This window comes from Schistocerca cancellata, chromosome 3, assembly GCF_023864275.1.
Source record: "Schistocerca cancellata isolate TAMUIC-IGC-003103 chromosome 3, iqSchCanc2.1, whole genome shotgun sequence".
Lineage (NCBI taxonomy): Eukaryota > Metazoa > Arthropoda > Insecta > Orthoptera > Acrididae > Schistocerca > Schistocerca cancellata.
The window spans coordinates 617,550,446-617,571,041 of NC_064628.1; the positions used below are offsets into that span (position 1 = coordinate 617,550,446).

Sequence of the window (20,596 nt, forward strand, 5' to 3'; positions counted from 1 at the left end):
CTACGACAATGTCCAGGCTTATTCTGCACAGAAAAAGAGACGCTAGTTTTTAGGATGATCATATTTTCCCTTAAACCCCTCTCTTACCACCCCTTATCATCCTGTCATCACATCCACTAGCTTTCTCTCCAATGGACAAACCATTGCATAACGGCAAAAGCAACGACAAGGAGAGTGTAGAGGTGGAATGTTTCCTGAACATCCAAACACAGGCTTTTAAAATATCATCTTCACCATGTCTTCCATCGTTGAGAGAAATATGTCGCACTGGAAGGTGAATATTCTGAGGAGGACTAACACCAAGTCTCATGGTTGCACTTGATGTTTTGAGAAAATGACCAAAACTTTACCTCGTAAGAACTGTTGGTGTATAATACTGTTCTCGCCATGATGGCGGTGACAAGCAACTGGAGGCTCAGAGGAATCACCCTTACTCATGACTACAAAACCGCTGCCAACAACAGTTTCGTTTGATGGTGTCATTGGTGTACGCAGTAGGACTGGAATCAGGTGCTGTTGCCAGCTGCACAAGGGCCCTCCTATTCATTGGTCTGCAAAGCATTCCAATACTATTTTGGAGTGATGGATTGTCTTGCAGGTTGCATAGTTGTTTTCAGATGTATGTATCTTTTGGCAAATGGGATGTTTCTCACATAGATCTATTCGTACCCTACAGTTGATATGTACTAACGTGTGTTGCGGCCTCTTTTTTTGGACTATACTATGAGCATCCAGTGGCAGTGTTTTTACACCATATTGACTGTCACCAGCAGATCCCAGCTCTCGCTGGCACCGACTCAACGCTCTCTGAACAGTGTGCACAGCTGTAACTCCCTGACCTAGCCATGCCAAAGCACAAAAAAGTTTAGCGAGTGTTCTATTCGAGGTCCCAGCGCCGCACAAAGAGTTGTCAGCCGCTACTCTCATCGGCCTGGCGCTAGCTTTCAGTCCAAGCTGCCAATCCGATTCCATACTTCGAGCTCTTGCTGTCATCTGCATACAGTGCATCCACACTGCAGCTCTACCCCGCTCCATGATGACCACACCCGCCCATATGCCGAGGGCAGCTGCTACCCACTGCTCGCTGCCAACCGCCAGCCACGTGCCCACGCGCCCCCGCTTGGCGGCCAACTGTCAGAGCCAGCGACTCGGAAAGCTAGACAGGCCCAGGCGGCACGGCACGCATGGCCCGGTGCTGCACTCAAGGACTGGTCCGTCGCTGCTGCCCACGACATCTGTGCTGGCCACAAGTTATGTCTTTTTGCCGGTCGTACCACAGAGTGCCTTCCACTCTGTGGCGCCACCGCAGCTAACATCGGCGTGGCGCTGCTTCACCAGATAACGCTCTCTGGCGTGACTGGAGCGTCTGACATCGCTCTGCCGCTAACTTCTGGGTGAGGTGGGAACACGAGCATGCAGTGTATAAGCTTATTCGTGGCACACTAACCATCCTTCTTTACGGTCGTTGCCTGAAAAGAACAATGAAGGACAATGTGAATTATACTGGAAACCTATTAACAATAGCATTTCAGCATGATACATACCCTTTGAAACATTTTAAATATTTTCTTCCATTACTGACATCTAGACAATATTCGTCAGCGCCACAGAAATTGATTTAAATGTGTGTTTGCTTTTGCCAATGGTATATTAGCACCGAAAAGTTTAAGCATAGTGAAGACACTAACAGATGAGATAAGAGAAGTCTGGTTGGTATTCTACCAACACAGGCCTGAAATACATCCAAATACGAAGGTAAGAAGGTGAGAAAGTGACCCATTGACAGTGCAGGATATAACATTACCAACACAGGCCTAAAGTACATCTAAATATGAAGGCAAGAAGGTGAGAAAGGTGACCCATTGACAGTGCAGGATATAACATTTTAAATGTCGAGTTCATTCAAGTGCCTAGTTACTGTAGTAATTTGGAATAACAGTGAGGATGAAAGTTCTGGTATTGAGGAAGTCTGCAAGGAATTATTTTTACGATATGCAGAGAATGTACTTTAATAATCTGCTAGCGGGAAAAAGAAGAACAAGAATGTGTAGAACAGTGATCAGGCTCATACTGTTTCTAGACAACATAGAAGAAAATGGATGACATTCGAAAACACATTCAGGGGAGGAGTTGGGCCAAAATAGAAAGATCGACAGTACATGAAGAGGAAGGACAAAAGGGTACACAGTAGTTATGGAGTGAAGTAGATCTGCTAGCAGTTAATAAGGGTAGGGGGATACAGTGACTGGGGCACATATTTAGACAGCAAGAAGGAATCGGCAAACGTGCTCACAGAATAGTACCAAAGACCCAAACTTCGCTGGAAAGATGGAATGCAAACGGCCTTATGCTGGGAAAAGAGAAAGATATTTTATGAGACAGAGGAAAATGGAGGACAACTGAAGGACGATGCTATACACCATCTTCGCACTGATGGTTGATGAGACAGGCGTGGAAAATCTTTTTCAGATGTTTTTACTGTCAGTGTGAGGGGTTACCTTTTCCACATGCCCTTGCTACGATGGTGACAGCGAGGGAGCCCTCAGACACTCTCGAAGCAGGTTGTGCATGACACAGGAGAGCTGACGATCCCTCACCATCTCACCATCCACACCCTCCCCCCCCCCCCCCTCCCCAAAACTATCACCATCACCGGCCCCCTCTAACGGAGGATTTAATGCTGTTGCTGCTGATTTTGATGATGATAATTCTACATATATGACCATCGACGGCATGGAAAAAATAAGATACGATTTCTGAAGTTCAGAAAAAAATGGTTCAAATGGCTCTGAGCACTATGGGACTTAACATCTTAGGTCATCAGCCCCTAGAACTTAGAACTACTTAAACCTAACTAACCTAAGGACATCACACACATCCATGCACGAGGCAGGATTCGAACCTGCGACCGTAGCGGTCGCGCGGTTCCAGACTGAAGCGCCTAGAGCCGCTCGGCCACCCCGGCCGGCGAAGTTTAGAAAACTGTTTGCTTTCTGTGTCTCAAGCTTTTATTTTTACCGTTGGAGATTTTGTGTGAACCTTCTACAGTTCAAGATCTCGCTGCAAATCCCATAGTCTCTTTCCTCCTTCGTCATTGTCTCTTATTGGGAACTCATCTCAACATGATTTGTATCCGCTACCTTTGGCTATTTGTAAATAACACTTGCAGTGTGAGTCTTCATTCGCGTTGCTGTCGTATCTTGACGTGCTCTTGTTATTAGGGGCCTGTGTTACGTGTAACCTCGTCGGTTGAATGACCTAATACCCAGCGGGGTGTCAGTACGACTCTTGAAAAATACCATGTTTTCCTCGGAAACAGGCACATTTCTCTTCTGTAAACAGCCTTTGCCAGCATACGAACTCTTGCATTAGTACGCTGCAGTGGGTGTAAGCTCACTTCGAGAAAATCTTATTGAATGTTCCGCCAACTTCGAGTGGTCTGATGAATAATTACATACGTCTACGTGTTCTCTTCTAACGTTTAATGAAAATTCACTTGGTGATATATCACTTAGTTTCACAAGCAAACCAAAGTCCTTATTGTTATCCTGTTTTAAAAAATTGTTCAAATGGCTCTGACCACTATGGGACTTAACAACTGAGGCCATCAGTCCCCTAGAACTTAGAACTATTTAAACCTAACTAACCTAAGGACATCACACACATCCATGCCCGAGGCAGGATTCGAACCTGCGACCGTAGCGGACGCGCGGTTCCAGATTGAAGCGCCTAGAACGGCTCGGCCACTCCAGCCGACTAGCCTGCTTATTTCTTCCTGTGTCCCTCGGGTTGTCGTTTACATTGACTGAAATAGCATTTATTATTTAGTAACAGCATTGCTATTATTCACTGTCTTCATTTTATTATGTAGAATTTTAGTTTTACTATTACTGAATTCGGATGCCCGTTCTGAACTGGATCTGCTGAGATTCTCCCTATTGGGAAAACTGAAAATATGTTATTTAGAAATCGAAAATTATTCAGTTATGATATATTGATATTCATACGAGTTCATTGTTCTGAATGTTTCTTGCAGGAATACAATGGTTAAATGGAATCAGACTGTATAATCTGAGTTTCATTAATAATTTTTCTGACATTTGAGGCAAACTAAATGGGATGTAACTTTACTAGAGATGTGCCTTAAGAGCAGACGTAGAGCAAAATTGCCAAAAAAGAAAAATGTAAATTTTTCATTACGTAATTTATTAGATTGATTCTTTAAGAATAATATTGGAAAGTGTCATAATCGAATTTAGGCTAGCAATATGTTTTAAAAAAATTGTTTGGACGTATAAACATGCCGCGCCCCTCTTTCTATGCTATGAGCCACACCTTCTCAAAATTAGAAATTGTTTGTACGTTTTTTTTCATTCACACAGTCGAAACGGGCTCACATGCAGTTCCTCTTTCTCGTAATGTCTTGGCTCAAACTAGTCTAGGGGTTGAACTGCACGTGTCGCATTACACGCCCTAAATTAGACACTTGTGACCCTTTGGTTAAATTGTCTGGCTGATGGCAAGTTCGCGAAATACAAAGTTAATATAACATGTAACCGTAGTAATAATATCGAGAACTAAATTAACGACCCATAAATGATGTAGGCCACACAGTTGCAATTTGGTTAGAATAATGTTTATTCAGAAAGCAAACTAATAGCGAAAGTGTTCGTATTTAGAGTTACTGTTACACTCGACTGCATATCCATTTTACACAGTTCGATCATTCACAATCTCATCGCGAAATACAAGTTATCTACGAGAAAAGTTCCCACGAGGCGCACGGCTTTTCTCCGCTCAGAGACTAAGTTCCGCGATACCGCACAACGCGAAATTTTCTATGCCGTTTCACTTCCTAGCTGCCAAAAGACCGTCTGTCCGCTTTCGTGTCTCAATCCAAGTTACCCTTTGGTGTCTCCAGCCGAACTGTCCGCTTTCCCGTCTGCACCAGCACTGTCCCTCTGCCCGCCCCCGGCCACGCTTCCCGCGTGCCGAACATACTCGCTCCCATTCCTGAAGCCGTCCATCTGATTGGCTACAGCTTATTCTACATTATTTTACATTTTAACATATTTAAATAATCAAAGATTGACTACTTACACATTCTAATTAAAGTAACAATAATATCCATTACATAATAAACGTTAAATTCTTTTACATAAAACCAATACAGTTTCCTTTTTAACTTTGAATGTCACGGCCAGTAGCCTTCCACCAATGTGCCTTCTGATAAATAGATAAAGAATAAAAGCAACTATTATCCACTAAACTTTAGTACAAATATTCAATTACCTAAGGATTCAGTAAGGTATCATGCTGTCATCGTTCAAATATTCTATTACCTAATGATTCAACAAGGTGTCATGCTATCATCGTTCAATGTGGAGGAAATGATGATCTATTGCTTAACTGTAAATACTGACAATTTAAATTTACGGACTTGATATTTAAAACGTTTGTCATTTTTAATGATGCGCTGCTATATGAAATGTCGATCGTTAAGATTGACTAAAGCGTTCAGATTTTAGCTTTCAGGTCTTTGTTACAAAACTTGTTAATTTCACTTTAATAGTAAATCCTAAACTACTATAGATATGATCAATATTCAAGTTTTATTGGATCACCATGAAAATTTATGGAGGGTGGCAGATTAAAATTACTGTGGCTTGATTCCCTGCATTACTGCAGAATTAAATATTTTCCATAAATGTCTCCCTTTATGGCCGATCTTAGGTCTGCCATATTTAACGCTGATACATCTTCTTGCCCACAAACAGCTTCTACTGCGTTTCCCTAAGACGTAGGTTCTCGTCTGTCTCACTCGCACACTACAGGGCTTAACCGTCAATACAAAATAGACGTCTGTTAGTTTCCCCATCTCGTGGTGAATCTGCACCCTTTGTGTCACGTGGTTCTGGACGACGCGGTTCGTTTCACAATTCCTGAAGGCTGAATCTTTCGGCCATATACTTAAATGAGAGCGAAATGCTCGTTAACTCACACTATCAACCAGTTTTGCTCGAAATGGGTCGTAATAGTGGACACATTTTCAAAAAATTGAGGAAATGTCGAATTTCGCATGTAAAAGGTACAGGAAATTTAAGTAACAGTGTCTGAAGAACAATTTCGACAAAATCACTGAATTCATCGAAGAAGAAAAATAGTGAAAGAACTGATGATGCTGTGTACAGTGCCAAAGACGAGTTTCCCAGTGGATTTATGTTAGTTGACTTTGAAATACCTGCGCATATGATTAATGTTTCATGTGCATGTGGTAATTGAGGGTCAAAGCGCCTTACACTGTATGATGGCAGTGACAGAATTGGCACTGTAAGTACTATACATATTTTGTGTAAAGTTTGTAAATGTGATGATCAGTTCAAGACTTCTGCTTTCCATAGGAAGATGTATGAAGCGAATACAGGATTGTGTTACGTCATGAGATGCTTAAGTGTAGGCAGAGAGAAGGTACAAATTTCTTCCGTGGCTCAGTTAACATGGCTGTACCGCTGACTACATTTAGTGATTACAAAATAGCACTCCTCAGTTCAAATGGTTCAAATGGCTCTGAGCACTATGGGACTCAACTTCTGAGGTTATTAGTCCCCTAGAACTTAGAACTAGTTAAACCTAACTAACCTAAGGACATCACACACATCCATGCCCGAGGCAGGATTCGAACCTGCGACCGTAGCGGTCTCGCGGTTCCAGACTGCAGCGCCTAGAACCGCACGGCCACTACGGCGGCCACTCCTCAGTGCTCTTGACGTTGAATGCAAGGAGAACATGAATGCAGCTGTTGAGAAAGATGTAGATATAAACAATGAAGGGGAAAAAATGGTTCAAATGGCTCTGAGCACTACGGGACTACACATCTATGGTCATCAGTCCCCTAGAACTAGAACTGCTTAAACCTAACTAACCTAAGGATATCACACAACACCCAGTCATCACGAGGCAGAGAAAATCGAACCCGGGAACCCTGGCATGAGAAGCGAGAATGAAGGGGAAAAAGGACACTGTTAGTCAAGACAGATCTATGTGTCTCTTGTGGTGGTACCTCCATCAAGAGGGGTCATTCATCACTTCATGGCGTATCATCTGTCATTAGTGTGCATACAGGAAAAATCTTAGACCTCCAAACAATGAGCAAATATTGCTCTCAGTGTGAAACAAAAGAGAACAGTGATGGTAGTGGAGAAGAAAGGTGGCAGCAGTAACACAAGAAACAGTGCAGCAAGAATTACCAGGGGCAAATGGTGGGCTGGAAGCAGCTGGGACGAAGCTAATATACCAAAGGTCAGATGAACAATATGGTGTGAGGTATCTAGGTGATAGAGATTCCAGTGCTTTTAAGACTGTTTTAGAGAGAAATCCCTACGGCTCAAACAATTGTTCAAATGGCTCTGAGCACTATGGGACTTAACATCTGAGGTCATCAGTCCCCTAGAACTTAGGACTACTTAAACCTAACTAACCTAAGGACATCACACACATCCATGCCCGAGGCAGGATTCGAACCTGCGACCGTAGCGGTCGCGCGGTTCCAGACTGAAGCGCCTAGAACCGCTCGGCCACACTGGCCGGCCCCTACGGCTCACACACTAAAACTGAGAGACTGGAATGTGTGGGATATGTTCCAAAGCGAATGGTAGCCAGACTTCTCAGATTGAAGAAAGAAATGAAAGATAAGGAATTAGAAGATGGAAAGGCACTGACATTCTGACATATCACACTGCAAAGATCTTGTAGCAGAAGGCAGTTGAAAGACGTACACCCACAAATATGATTTGCCACTTGCTGTTTTAGATGTCATAAAACGAACTCTCAGGTACCCAACCAATCCTGAAATGCTGAAAAAATATGTACATGAAAAAAAACAGAATAAAAGTGAGAGATAAAATCAACTTATATGGGCTCTTTGTCCTAAAAGTATTTGTCTCCTCAATTGTTGTGAAGATAGCTGCCTGATGACTGTCTAATGTTCAAAATAGTGGAAATGTAGATAGGATTAAGCACCTGTGGAGACTAGGATTCCATCCAGCTGCATTCCCACTGGAGATACTCAGAAGCATCGATGAAGTGCGACTGGACAAAGCTCAGGCAGCAGAAAAGAAAAAAAAAAATACAAAAGCTGGCTAGGCAAAGAGGACAGGGGAAGAGATCACTCCTGGAAGACGAGAATAAAGATTATGGATACGAAAAGCATTAGTCACTAGAGGCACAGCAAATACTGTCAAATATTGAAATAAAAGCTTTAAATGCGAATTGATATAAACAGAGTTTTGTAGCTATAATGTATCTTTTCTCAAGAACTGTAAGAGATAACAACTTGAAACTTGGCATAGTTCTTAAGAATTACTTACTAGATAATCTTGTGCAGAACTTTACCGTTATCTTTTATCTGAGAAAAGTCTCCTTCAAAATCTTATAAAAATAGAGCAGTCCCAGGAAACTGAAAACTGAAAAATTAATTTCAGAGAAACTTTAAACAAAAATCTGTTCCACGCGTTTTATTAGTCTCTTATGCAGATATAATGAAGCAGGCAAAAAGGAATACAAACGTCTCAAAAATGATATCGACAGGAAGTGCAAAATGGCTAAGCAGGTATGGCTAGAGGACAAATGTAAGGATGTAGAGGCTTATCTCACTAGGGGTAAGATAGATACTGCCTACAGGAAAATTAAAGAGACCTTTGGAGAGAAGAGAACCACTTGTATGAATATCAAGAGCTCAGATGGCAACCCAGTTCTAAGCAAAGAAGGGAAGGCAGAAAGGTGGAAGGAGTATATAGAGGGTTTATACAAGGCCGATGTACTTGAGGACAATATTATGCAAATGGAAGAGGATGTAGATGAAGACGAAATGGGAGATAAGATACTGCGTGAAGAGTTTGACAGAGCACTGAAAGACCTGAGTCGAAACAAGGCCCCGGGAGTAGACAACATTCCATTTGAACTACTGATGGCCTCGGGAGAGCCAGTCATGACAAAACTCTACCATCTGGTGAGCACGATGTATGAGACAGGCGAAATACCCTCAGACTTCAAGAAGAATATAATAATTCCAATCCCAAAGAAAGCAGGTGTTGACAGATGTGAAAATTACCGAACTATCAGTTTAATAAGTCACAGCTGCAAAGTACTAACACGAATTCTTTACAGACGAATGGAGAAACTGGTAGAAGCCGACCTCGGGGAAGATAAGTTTGGATTCCGTAGAAATGTTGGAACACGGGAGGCAATACTGACCTTACGACTTATCTTAGAAGAAAGATTAAGAAAAGGCAAACCTACGTTTCTAGCATTTGTAGACTTAGCTTTTGACAGCTTTGAAAGCTTTTGACAACGTTAACTGGAATACTCTCTTTCAAATTCTGAAGGTGGCAGGGGTAAAATACAGGGAGCGAAAGGCTATTTACAGTTTGTACAGAAATCAGATGGCAGTTATAAGAGTCGAGGGGCATGAAAGGGAAGCAGTGGTTGGGAAAGGAGTAAGACAGGGTTGTAGCCTCTCCCCGATGTTATTCAATCTGTATATTGAGCAAGCAGTAAAGGAAACAAAAGAAAAATTCGGAGTAGGTATTAAAATTCATGGAGAAGAAGTAAAAACTTTGAGGTTCGCCGATGACATTGTAATTCTGTCAGAGACAGCAAAGGACTTGGAAGAGCAGTTGAACGGAATGGACAGTGTCTTGAAAGGAGGATATAAGATGAACATCAACAAAAGTAAAACGAGGATAATGGAATGTAGTCAAATTAAGTCGGGTGTTGCTGAGGGAATTAGATTAGGAAATGAGACACTTAAAGTAGTAAAGGAGTTTTGCTATTTAGGGAGTAAAATAACCGATGATGGTCGAAGTAGAGAGGATATAAAATGTAGACTGGCAATGGCAAGGAAAGCGTTTCTCAAGAAGAGGAATTTGTTAACATCGAGTATAGATTTAAGTGTCAGGAAGTCGTTTCTGAAAGTATTTGTATGGAGTGTAGCCATGTATGGAAGTGAAACATGGACGATAACTAGTTTGGACAAGAAGAGAATAGAAGCTTTCGAAATGTGGTGCTACAGAAGAATGCTGAAGATAAGGTGGGTAGATCACGTAACTAATGAAGAGGTATTGAATAGGATTGGGGAGAAGAGAAGTTTGTGGCACAACTTGACTAGAAGAAGGGATCGGTTGGTAGGACATGTTTTGAGGCATCAAGGGATCACAAATTTAGCATTGGAGGGCAGTGTGGAGGGTAAAAATCGTAGAGGGAGACCAAGAGATGAATACACTAAGCAGATTCAGAAGGATGTAGGTTGCAGTAGATACTGGGAGATGAAGAAGCTTGCACAGGATAGAGTAGCATGGAGAGCTGCATCAAACCAGTCTCAGGACTGAAGACCACAACAACAACATGCAGATATAAACTGTGAAACTGCAGCTTTATCGCTTGATTAGTTTACAAGAAAAAATACATTACAGAAACAATGGTAATTAAAAATTCAGATCCTTATAAAATGTATGTTGATGCGCATTTCCAGGCAAAAATTGCTCGGAACATCAAGCATTATGTTGTAGATAATAGTCTCAAGTCGTACTAGTTTAGCAGTTTCATGTTTGGTGATATGTATGTTTAAGTACAAGAATGCATTTTGCCCTGCGTCTGTCCTTAATGAAGTGATATCGAAATGCCAATTTCAACTTTCCCTGTTATTTCCCTTTAACTTTATTCCTCCTACTTTTCAGAAACGTTTGTGAATCTTTGTCTAAAATATGTGCTTCCATGGGACTTAATATGGAAACTTCTGTTCCAGCGAACGAATAGTCTGTGTCTTCCATGGTACGACTTGTAAGGTTGTTACCTGGTCAGTGACATGATAGGAATAACGGTTGCGATCTCCTTGGGTTCCTTGCATAGAGACGTGGGTATACAGGGATGGGCAAAAATGTTGAAACACTGCGAGAAATGCATACTTGAACATAAATGAAGATTCTCGCTAAGCCTCGAGGTTGCGTTGTTGTGTTTCATCAGTAACGGCATCTCTGCAATGTCCTCAATATGCTGCCGGTGTCAGTCTTCGTCAGAACACAGTTATGTATGATTGTTAATGCATTATATCCGAGCTAAGGAATTCTGACGTAGGCAAATTGTTGGTGCTCATATGGTGTGTGCTTTCTGAACCAAGACAGCTGAAGTGTTTGATGTTTCAAGGAGCACTGTGTCGAAGATTTATACCACATACAAGGAAAGCGAAAAACATCATCCACTAAGTCACAATGCGGACGACATTCTTTTGAGTGATCGTGACGAAAGCTCGTTGAAGAGGACTATTAGAAAAATAAGAGGACGGCAGCTTTAAAAGTCACTGCAGTACTAAATGTCTCCCTTGCGAATGCTACCAGCACGGAAACAACTCTGAGGGTCTCCATGAGCTGGGAATAGCACGGCGAGCCGGAACTGCAAAACCACTCATCCACTCATCAGTGATGCAAATTCCCGTAACTGGAAAACATGCTGCCGAAGAAATAGAACTTGGACCACGGAGCAATGGGAGAACGTCTTTTGGTCAGATGTGTCTTGTTTCCCACTGTTTCCCACTTCTGACCGACATTACGTCGCAAGAATGAAACATGGTGGTGGTACAGTGGTGATTTAAGTAGCCATGTTTGATGACCTATCGGCCCCATGAGTACACTGCAAGGCTTCATTACTACCAAGGATTGTGTGACCATTTTAGTTGATCAGGTCCACCTCATTGTACAACATTTGTGCTCCAAGACGTCAGGCTCCTGTTCACACACCTCGCATTGTCCAGGATTGGTTTTGTGAACATAAGGATGAAATGTCGCATCTCCCCTGACCACCACAGCGACGATATCTCAATGTTATTGAGCTTCTAGGTCTACTTTTGAGGCAAAGGTGTATGATTGTTGTCGACCTGCATAACCCTTACCTAAACAAGCCACTGTCCTGCGGAAATAATGGTATAAGACTCCCTTGAAAACCATGCAGTATCCGTAGTTATCTATTCCGTGACGACTGGAAACGATTTTGAATGCCAACGGTTTTGCCTACACTGTATTAGGCATGTTAATGTGTTATGTTTTTGGTGTTTCTACATTTTTATCCACACCGCGTAGTTCATGGGTAGTTGTTACATTGTGTAAGCGCTCAGAGTAGCCCAATTTTCTGAGTTCTTTGCGAGAAACAGGTGTTTTCCATCACGATTAATATTCAGTCGCTACTGTTACTGTCTGATCAGGACGATGTTATCATTAGATCAGTCAGTAATGTTTTATTGTCAACAGTTGCTGATAAGGTATTTGACAGATCTTATTTCAACCGGAAGTAATCCAGATCGCTTCTTTTTTGTGGATTAATCTTGGTTGTCACACGTGACACTAGAGCTCTGTGACCTTTTAAGTACTTCACACGAAATTATCGGTTGCCTCTAGCGACTAATGTCTTGTTGTGTGTGACAGTGTACTGTTTTCTCACAAGTTCACTTCTTATCGATGTCAAGTGCAATCCCTTTGTGTATCACGGCACTTGCCCGTGATCATTGTAGGGCGTGTTTTGACTAGTGACTGATAGGTGTCTTCTCACAGGGGATAAAAAGTGGCCTGAAACGGACGAACGCTCATTCGTTCAGTGTCCAGACAATAGCAAAGGTGAGTTCCATCTTTAGAAGCTGAAGATTTCAGTAGTGTTGGGGTCTCCCTGAAGTGTATCTTAGAATTTTCTTCTCATCCAATCTGGCCGCTATCAGCAGTTACGTAGAGTTATCTACACCGTTCACAGTGCCATAATCATGAGCTAATGAAACGTTTTCATTTATACGCTGCTAAGATATGCCACGAATTTTGCTTAAGTATTAGACAAACAAAGGAAATTTGGCTTGCCGAAGCGACGCCGTAAATTTGAGCGAACTCTTTTTCTAATTTTGAATTTATTCTACATTAACAGTTCCATAATTTGTTTATTCATAGAAATGCTTTTAACACTGCGCCCTCCACTACTCTATATCAGAATACTACCAAATATATGTCACATTATGCAAATATTTTTTAAGTTTTTGAAATGTCTTAAGCGTTTACCTTGACTCGTCGCTTCTTCTTATTCAATATTTATTTTTTATCGTACAACACAGATTTTTACTGAGTCACGTTAGACTTGCTTGCAGCGGATTTAACACAATTATGGGTTTCAGTCTTATTTATTTGTTCTGTTACTTTATTTTGCAGACGTTGCAGTCTCAGTAGTAGGTATTCTTCTCCATGTCAGTCTGCTTTAAGTTATCACTTGTTCGGTAACACTTATGAAGGTGATAGTTTTGCCACGAGCTAAACTGAATAATGTTGAAGTCGTAGTGCTCCTGAAGTAATAACAACGCGTGCCTCTGGAAACATACGAACATTAGGACATAGTGAAATCCTGGCTTATCTAAAACATAAAAACTTTTCTGATACATCATGACCCAAGCCTCAAACAGTTAGACAAAATGTGATGCTACCTAAATCATCGTACAACTGCTTTCGAAACCATACGACAAGACTCCACTTACTTCCCTTACGTACGTATCTTTAAAAATGCGTAACACTGTGTTGTCTGTAATAATGTTATTTTTATTTTGATACCTGTTTCGGTTCTGAACCATGAAGGTGTCAATGTACCATCATATTTTAATATTGTAACAGTTTATATTTTTTCTTGGCAGTTATGGTTTTCTGTGATAACTTACGTTAAAACATGTATGACCTGTGATACATCTGTGATAATTTTTTGCTGTTGATGATGGTCTAGAACCTAAATCGATTGCAAAATAAAAAATAACATTATTGCAGAGAGCACAGTGCTATGCATTTTTTAAAATTTGTGCATGCTTTTGACCGTCGCCTAAGCAACATGCTTAAGTATATAATTTGTGTACAATACTACATTTCAGATGAGATTTAATAACAAAAATTAATGTATTAGTCTTTCTACCACTACTCATTCTATTACTGAAACATACTTTAAAAATCAACAAAAAATATTATTTTAGTTATTTTATGCTGAACATGATAATGGAATGGTATTGAACTAAACAACAGTAGTAAACAAAAATACCTTCCACGCTACGGTTTCTACTCGTTTACTAATTAAAAACATCTGAAGAGAATATAAAAACCTGCCTGCAAAAAATAATTTTTATTTTGATTAAACCGTTGTTAGATGCTTTATATTGTTAGGCAAATGATCAGTTGTTAGTACACCCTGAACATCCTTCTCAGCTAACAGTAGATTTAGTGATATTGATTGAAGGTAAGTTTTGAGCAGACTTTGTTCTCACTAATTGTTTTGTGCCATAAATTCTTATTTATAGGTTGCACTCTACCATGAGACAAAAGTGGGTGGAAATATGAGCTAATTTTTACTCGTTTCCTGAGTAACAGTGACCCGAAAATCATGAGTTGGTGAATTTATCTGTTTGAGAAGCTCAATAGTATGTTCCTTCCAGTTCATTCAGCAATATGTAGGCCGAAAACAAAAAAATGGTTCAAATGGCTCTGAGCACTATGGGACTCAACATCTTAGGTCATAAGTCCCCTAGAACTTAGAACTACTTAAACCTAACTAACCTAAGGACATCACACACACCCATGCCCGAGGCAGGATTCGAACCTGCAACCGTAGCAGTCCCACGGTTCCGGACTGCAGCGCCAGAACCGCTAGACCACCGCGGCCGGCAGGCCGAAAACGTTTGAAACTTATTGCGTTATTTACAGAGTCAGTTTCTTGTGCCAAATTAATTGTTGATGTCAGTTCATTTGTAGTACGTAACTGAATATACTATTTTACTTGAAAATTAAGGAAGAGTTTGATTGCATATCGATAATATGATAATTTGTTAAACAACACTGACAGTTTCTTTCAGTGCTCTTCCTATAACAGAGTTCTTCTTTGTGCTATCCGCAAAAAGTACTAAGTCGGCCTGATGTTCTATGAACGGAGGGTCATTCACAGTCGAGGGTACTTCAGATAGTAAGTTATGCTTTATTATGGCAGGCCAAATAACTTTTATCGAATGCTGCACTATACTTCAGAAGGACACATATACATAACACTATTTTTGAATATAGTCACCAGCTGTCTGTAAACAACGGCCGGAACGTTTGATCAATCGTTCAATTTCACAACGACAGAAAACCACTCTTTGGTCGCATATCCGTTCTAGAACCGCTGTGGGAACACCCTCATATTTAGAAAAATCTCTTTCTGTCCCAGGCGTTCTTTCAGCTTACAGAAAAGATGGAAATCGCGTGGCACAAGGTCTGGACTACCCGATCAGCAACACCCACGTCTAGGTCGATTGCTCCAGTTCACTACAGCTGGACGCGACATTGCATTCCGCAGAATTTCACAGTGAGACTATTTGGCATAATTGTACTGTCCTGCATATTTCAACTTCGAAGTACATTTTCAGTTGCCGCGCCATTTCGACCGCTCAATTTGATGCACTTGTTATCCGCACCGCAACAAAAGTATGCCTGCAAGAAATGCGGAACACGTACTCCCTTCTCAGAATGCGTCACTCTCTTGGAACATTGGCTTTAGCGTAGGGCAACATTTGTAACATACAGTGATAAGACAAAACATTACGACCACTGCCCCACCGTTGGTTGCCGCCTGGTGGCGTTGCGGGCACATGGCGCGGTAACGAAAGGACGTAAGCGGTTCAAATGGCTCTGAGCACTATGGGATTTAACTTCAGTCCCCTAGAACTTAGAGCTACTTAAACCTAACTAACCTAAGGACATCACACACATCCATGCCCGAGGCAGGATTCGAACCTGCGACCGTAGCGGTCGTGCGGTTCCAGACTGTAGCGCCTAGAACCGCTCGGCCACCCCGGCCGGCGACGTAAGCGGGGCAGACATGGACAGGAGATCACCCTAGCGAAGATATGGGCTGCAAATGGGGAAATCCATTGAGATAAGCGACTTTCACAGAGGGTAGCCTGTGAAGCTGGTCGAATGTTCACGTGCTACTATCGTGAGCATCTACGGGCAGGGGCAGGACGGTGAAACTACCACTAGGCGCTAGATGGTCGGACGTCCACGACTCTTCACAGAACGTGTGTTTCGGAGGTTTGCCTGCTCTGTGGAGCAGGATAGATGGTGACCTGTGGAATCTCTGCCGAAAGAGCAAAGTGCTGGAGCACGCACAAATGTTTCGCAGCACACCGTTCATCGTACAGTGTTGAACATGGAGCTCCGCAGCAGACGACCCCTACATGTTTACATGTTGACCCGACGACATCGTCAGTTACGACTGCAGTGGGGTCGAAACCATAGGGAGCCGACCGTCGATCAATGGAAACATGTCGGTTGTTCGGGTGAATCACATTTTTACTACACTACGTCGATGGTTGTCTCCACAAACGCCCTCATCGAGGTGCACGGCGCCTCGAAACTTGCAGCGGGATAAGGATTAAGGCTGGTGGGAGCGGTGTTATACTATAGGAGACATTCTCCTGCGTTTGCGTGGGAGCTGTGGTAGTAATCAAGACTCGCTGACATCTCCAAACCACCTGCATCCCTTCATTCTTGATGTCTTCCCAGACGGCGATGTCATCTTTCAGCGGTATAAATGTCGGCGTCTCGGAACCAGAGCCGAACTATCGTGGTTTGGCGTTGATGTCTCGGCGGCCAGACTCGGCTCGTGTAAATGCTGTGGGACCCATCTGGATCGCCATCGAGCGCCATCATCGCGTACTCAAATCAGCGGCCTGCTATTTACGCGAATTACATGACTGTTTCCCTATAGACCACCTGCTTTTATTTTTCCTAACAGATAAAAATCCTGAGGTGTTAACACTGATGAGCGTACAGTTAATTTTGAGATCTCATGATTTACAACTTTCTATTAATAAGATTTGTAATTATCTGTATGGAATGGGCAGAACTCCAGTCATGTTGCCTTATGTTCCTTGGAATGTCTTCCAATATACACTCCTGGAAATGGAAAAAAGAACACATTGACACCGGTGTGTCAGACCCACCATACTTGCTCCGGACACTGCGAGAGGGCTGTACAAGCAATGATCACACGCACGGCACAGCGGACACACCAGGAACCGCGGTGTTGGCCGTCGAATGGCGCTAGCTGCGCAGCATTTGTGCACCGCCGCCGTCAGTGTCAGCCAGTTTGCCGTGGCATACGCAGCTCCATCGCAGTCTTTAACACTGGTAGCATGCCGCGACAGCGTGGACGTGAACCGTATGTGCAGTTGACGGACTTTGAGCGAGGGCGTATAATGGGCATGCGGGAGGCCGGGTGGACGTACCGTCGAATTGCTCAACACGTGGGGCGTGAGGTCTCGACAGTACATCGATGTTGTCGCCAGTGGTCGGCGGAAGGTGCATGTGCCCGTCGACCTGGGACCGGACCGCAGCGACGCACGGATGCACGCCAAGACCGTAGGATCCTACGCAGTGCCGTAGGGGACCGCACCGCCACTTCCCAGCAAATTAGGGACACTGTTGCTCCTGGGGTATCGGCGAGGACCATTCGCAACCGTCTCCATGAAGCTGGGCTACGGTCCCGCACACCGTTAGGCCGTCTTCCGCTCACGCCCCAACATCGTGCAGCCCGCCTCCAGTGGTGTCGCGACAGGCGTGAATGGAGGGACGAATGGAGACGTGTCGTCTTCAGCGATGAGAGTCGCTTCTGCCTTGGTGCCAATGATGGTCGTATGCGTGTTTGGCGCCGTGCAGGTGAGCGCCACAATCAGGACTGCATACGACCGAGGCACACAGGGCCAACACCCGGCATCATGGTGTGGGGAGCGATCTCCTACACTGGCCGTACACCACTGGTGATCGTCGAGGGGACACTGAATAGTGCACGGTACATCCAAACCGTCATCGAACCCATCGGTCTACCATTCCTAGACCGGCAAGGGAACTTGCTGTTCCAACAGGACAATGCACGTCCGCATGTATCCCGTGCCACCCAACGTGCTCTAGAAGGTGTAAGTCAACTACCCTGGCCAGCAAGATCTCCGGATCTGTCCCCCATTGAGCATGTTAGGGACTGGATGAAGCGTCGTCTCACGCGGTCTGCACGTCCAGCACGAACGCTGGTCCAACTGAGGCGCCAGGTGGAAATGGCATGGCAAGCCGTTCCACAGGACTACATCCAGCATCTCTACGATCGTCTCCATGGGAGAATAGCAGCCTGCATTGCTGCGAAAGGTGGATATACACTGTACTAGTGCCGACATTGTGCATGCTCTGTTGCCTGTGTCTATGTGCCTGTGGTTTTGTCAGTGTGATCATGTGATGTATCTGACCCCAGGAATGTGTCAATAAAGTTTCCCCTTCCTGGGACAATGAATTCACGGTGTTCTTATTTCAATTTCCAGGAGTGTATTTTCAACACGACAGTAAGTCGTTCATGAGGCTTGTGACCACGTTGAAATATGTGAAATTCATAACCAGCGGTAATAGGTCTCTAATAGCAGTAAACAGTTATTTGATCTTCTTTATTACATTACGCGTTTCGAGCGTAGCCCATCATCAAATGATCCGTAAAAAAATATTTTATAAAACTATCATACGCACATAGTAATCCAGATCAAGACTTGATAGAGAAATAAATACACGTCACGCATTAGCATATAGATTCTACAAATGATATGTACCAAGTAACAAAGATGATGTAATAATTTTAAAAACGTTTAATGTGGCAAGTATAAAATCACAATTGTAAAGCATTAGTGCCAAGTGAACACGAGCAATGTCAATATGTCAGTACGGATTTGAAGGAAATAGTGCCTCCAAAAGTAAGACTAGTTTGTTTAGGTTTACTCGTTTCATTTAATTGCGGAATGGCCTTATTAATTACGAAGAAAAAATCACCCAAAGGTAATTGGCAAACAATAGATGAAAAAATAACAAAAGTGGTAAACACACTACTATATAAGCCACTACCGGATGAAGTTAAAACCAAATGGCCTAATATAAAATGTAAAAACTTTTACGTAAAAATACACAGCAAAGTGATAAAAAGCAATAAACCGATGAAACATCATGATTCTGCTGAACATAAACGAACACAGTCGTATGTTGCCTCTGCATATGCATGGAGATGCGTTACAGCTAAACAGCTGAAGCATAATGCACGTTCAGAATAACAGTAACAATAACGACTGATGTAGGTGCATACCAAAAGGAATACTAGTAACAACAAAAGCAATAAATTACCAAACAGGATAGATAAACTGGGCAGACATTTTTATTAAAACTTAAACAATGCTATTAAAATATGATTTGCAACAGAACGGAAAGATTAATAAAGCTGAAATAAAAATTTCTTTCGTGGGATTATGCAGCGGCAGCGGCATTAGTCAGCATGCCATCTGTTGTGAGCAGTTCTTAATCTTAATTTCTGGAGGCAATATTTCCTTTAAATGTGTGACGTTGTTCTTGTTAACTTGATAGTAGTAGCTAATAACTGCGATTTTGTAGCTGCAGTATAATGTATGACATATATTTCTGTGTGACGTTTGATCTGGAATACCATTTGCTTATGATTGTTGTATAAAATAGTTTTCGATAGCTCATTTGATGACACGCTATGCCCGAAAGGCCTGATGTAATAAAGAACTTCAGTTAACATCTGTTGATATTTTTAGCGACCTACCAGCATTGGTTATAGTTTTCATGTCCTCCAATAGTTGCAGCAGCATGTCAGGTACGTACTGTAGGTACTTGCGGCTATTGAGAATTCCATCACTAAAACAGAGGCCAATGACGTGATTTTTGCACAGTGCACACTACACTTTGACAGATCGGCGACGTTTCTTTATCAAAGTCTCTCAGCCAGAGTGGATTTTCTGCTAAACAGTGCTTATTATTTCGATGGATTTCCCCATGTTTTCTAATCGATGCTTCACCCGTTAGCAAAATCTTACATAGAAACAACTGATCATTTAGCATTTTCCGCAGACAATATTCCGAGAACTATAACAGATTTTGAAAGTCTTTGCCATGGAGATGCTGATCGAGTGAAAAGTGGAGTTCAGTGCGGTACTCGCAAACGTTTCTTCGGCTGACCTCACCAGCACGTTGAAGCTGGCTCGTAAGGACATGTGAATTGTGTGTTACTGTTGCTAAAACTTTACTTACGTATCTGTCATAAGTTGCTGTTCATACGTCCAGTTTTTTGAATTTTTGTTTACAATGTTGCAAAGACAGATCCTAAGGGCTTCTCTAGACCAGGATATCTTTCGGCATACAACCGCACCACCGGTCTGAACAGTTAAAATCACCAGCTTTGCATGTAACACAATTTGCCGACGACTGAAGCAGAACTTTGGAAATGGTAATAGCTATTCTGTTTACATGTAAGGCCACAACTGATTTGATAGCCCAATCCAGTACTGGTTCCCCGAGGATCAGTTTTTTTGTACAAGTTGTGTCTTATAGCAGCTGTTGTGATTTCGTCAGCACTATGAAAATTATCAGTACCCTCTTAATACTTTCAGTGCTTTTAATAGAGAGAACAATATCGATTTCCTTATGGATTTTAATGATCCCTTAACGAAGAGGTGAGGGAAATT

The 20,596-nt window shown here is 42.4% G+C and overlaps 1 protein-coding gene across 1 annotated transcript in view; it reads left to right on the top strand.

Moving 5' to 3' along the window:
* The first annotated feature begins 1,054 nt into the window (after positions 1-1,054).
* LOC126176463 (aminopeptidase N-like) overlaps positions 1,055-20,596 on the top strand; it is a 201,658-nt gene continuing 182,116 nt past the window's right edge. The window contains exon 1 of the mRNA XM_049923619.1: positions 1,055-1,250. Within this exon, the coding sequence (XP_049779576.1) occupies positions 1,055-1,250 (196 nt within the window). The remainder of the gene's footprint in view (positions 1,251-20,596) is intronic.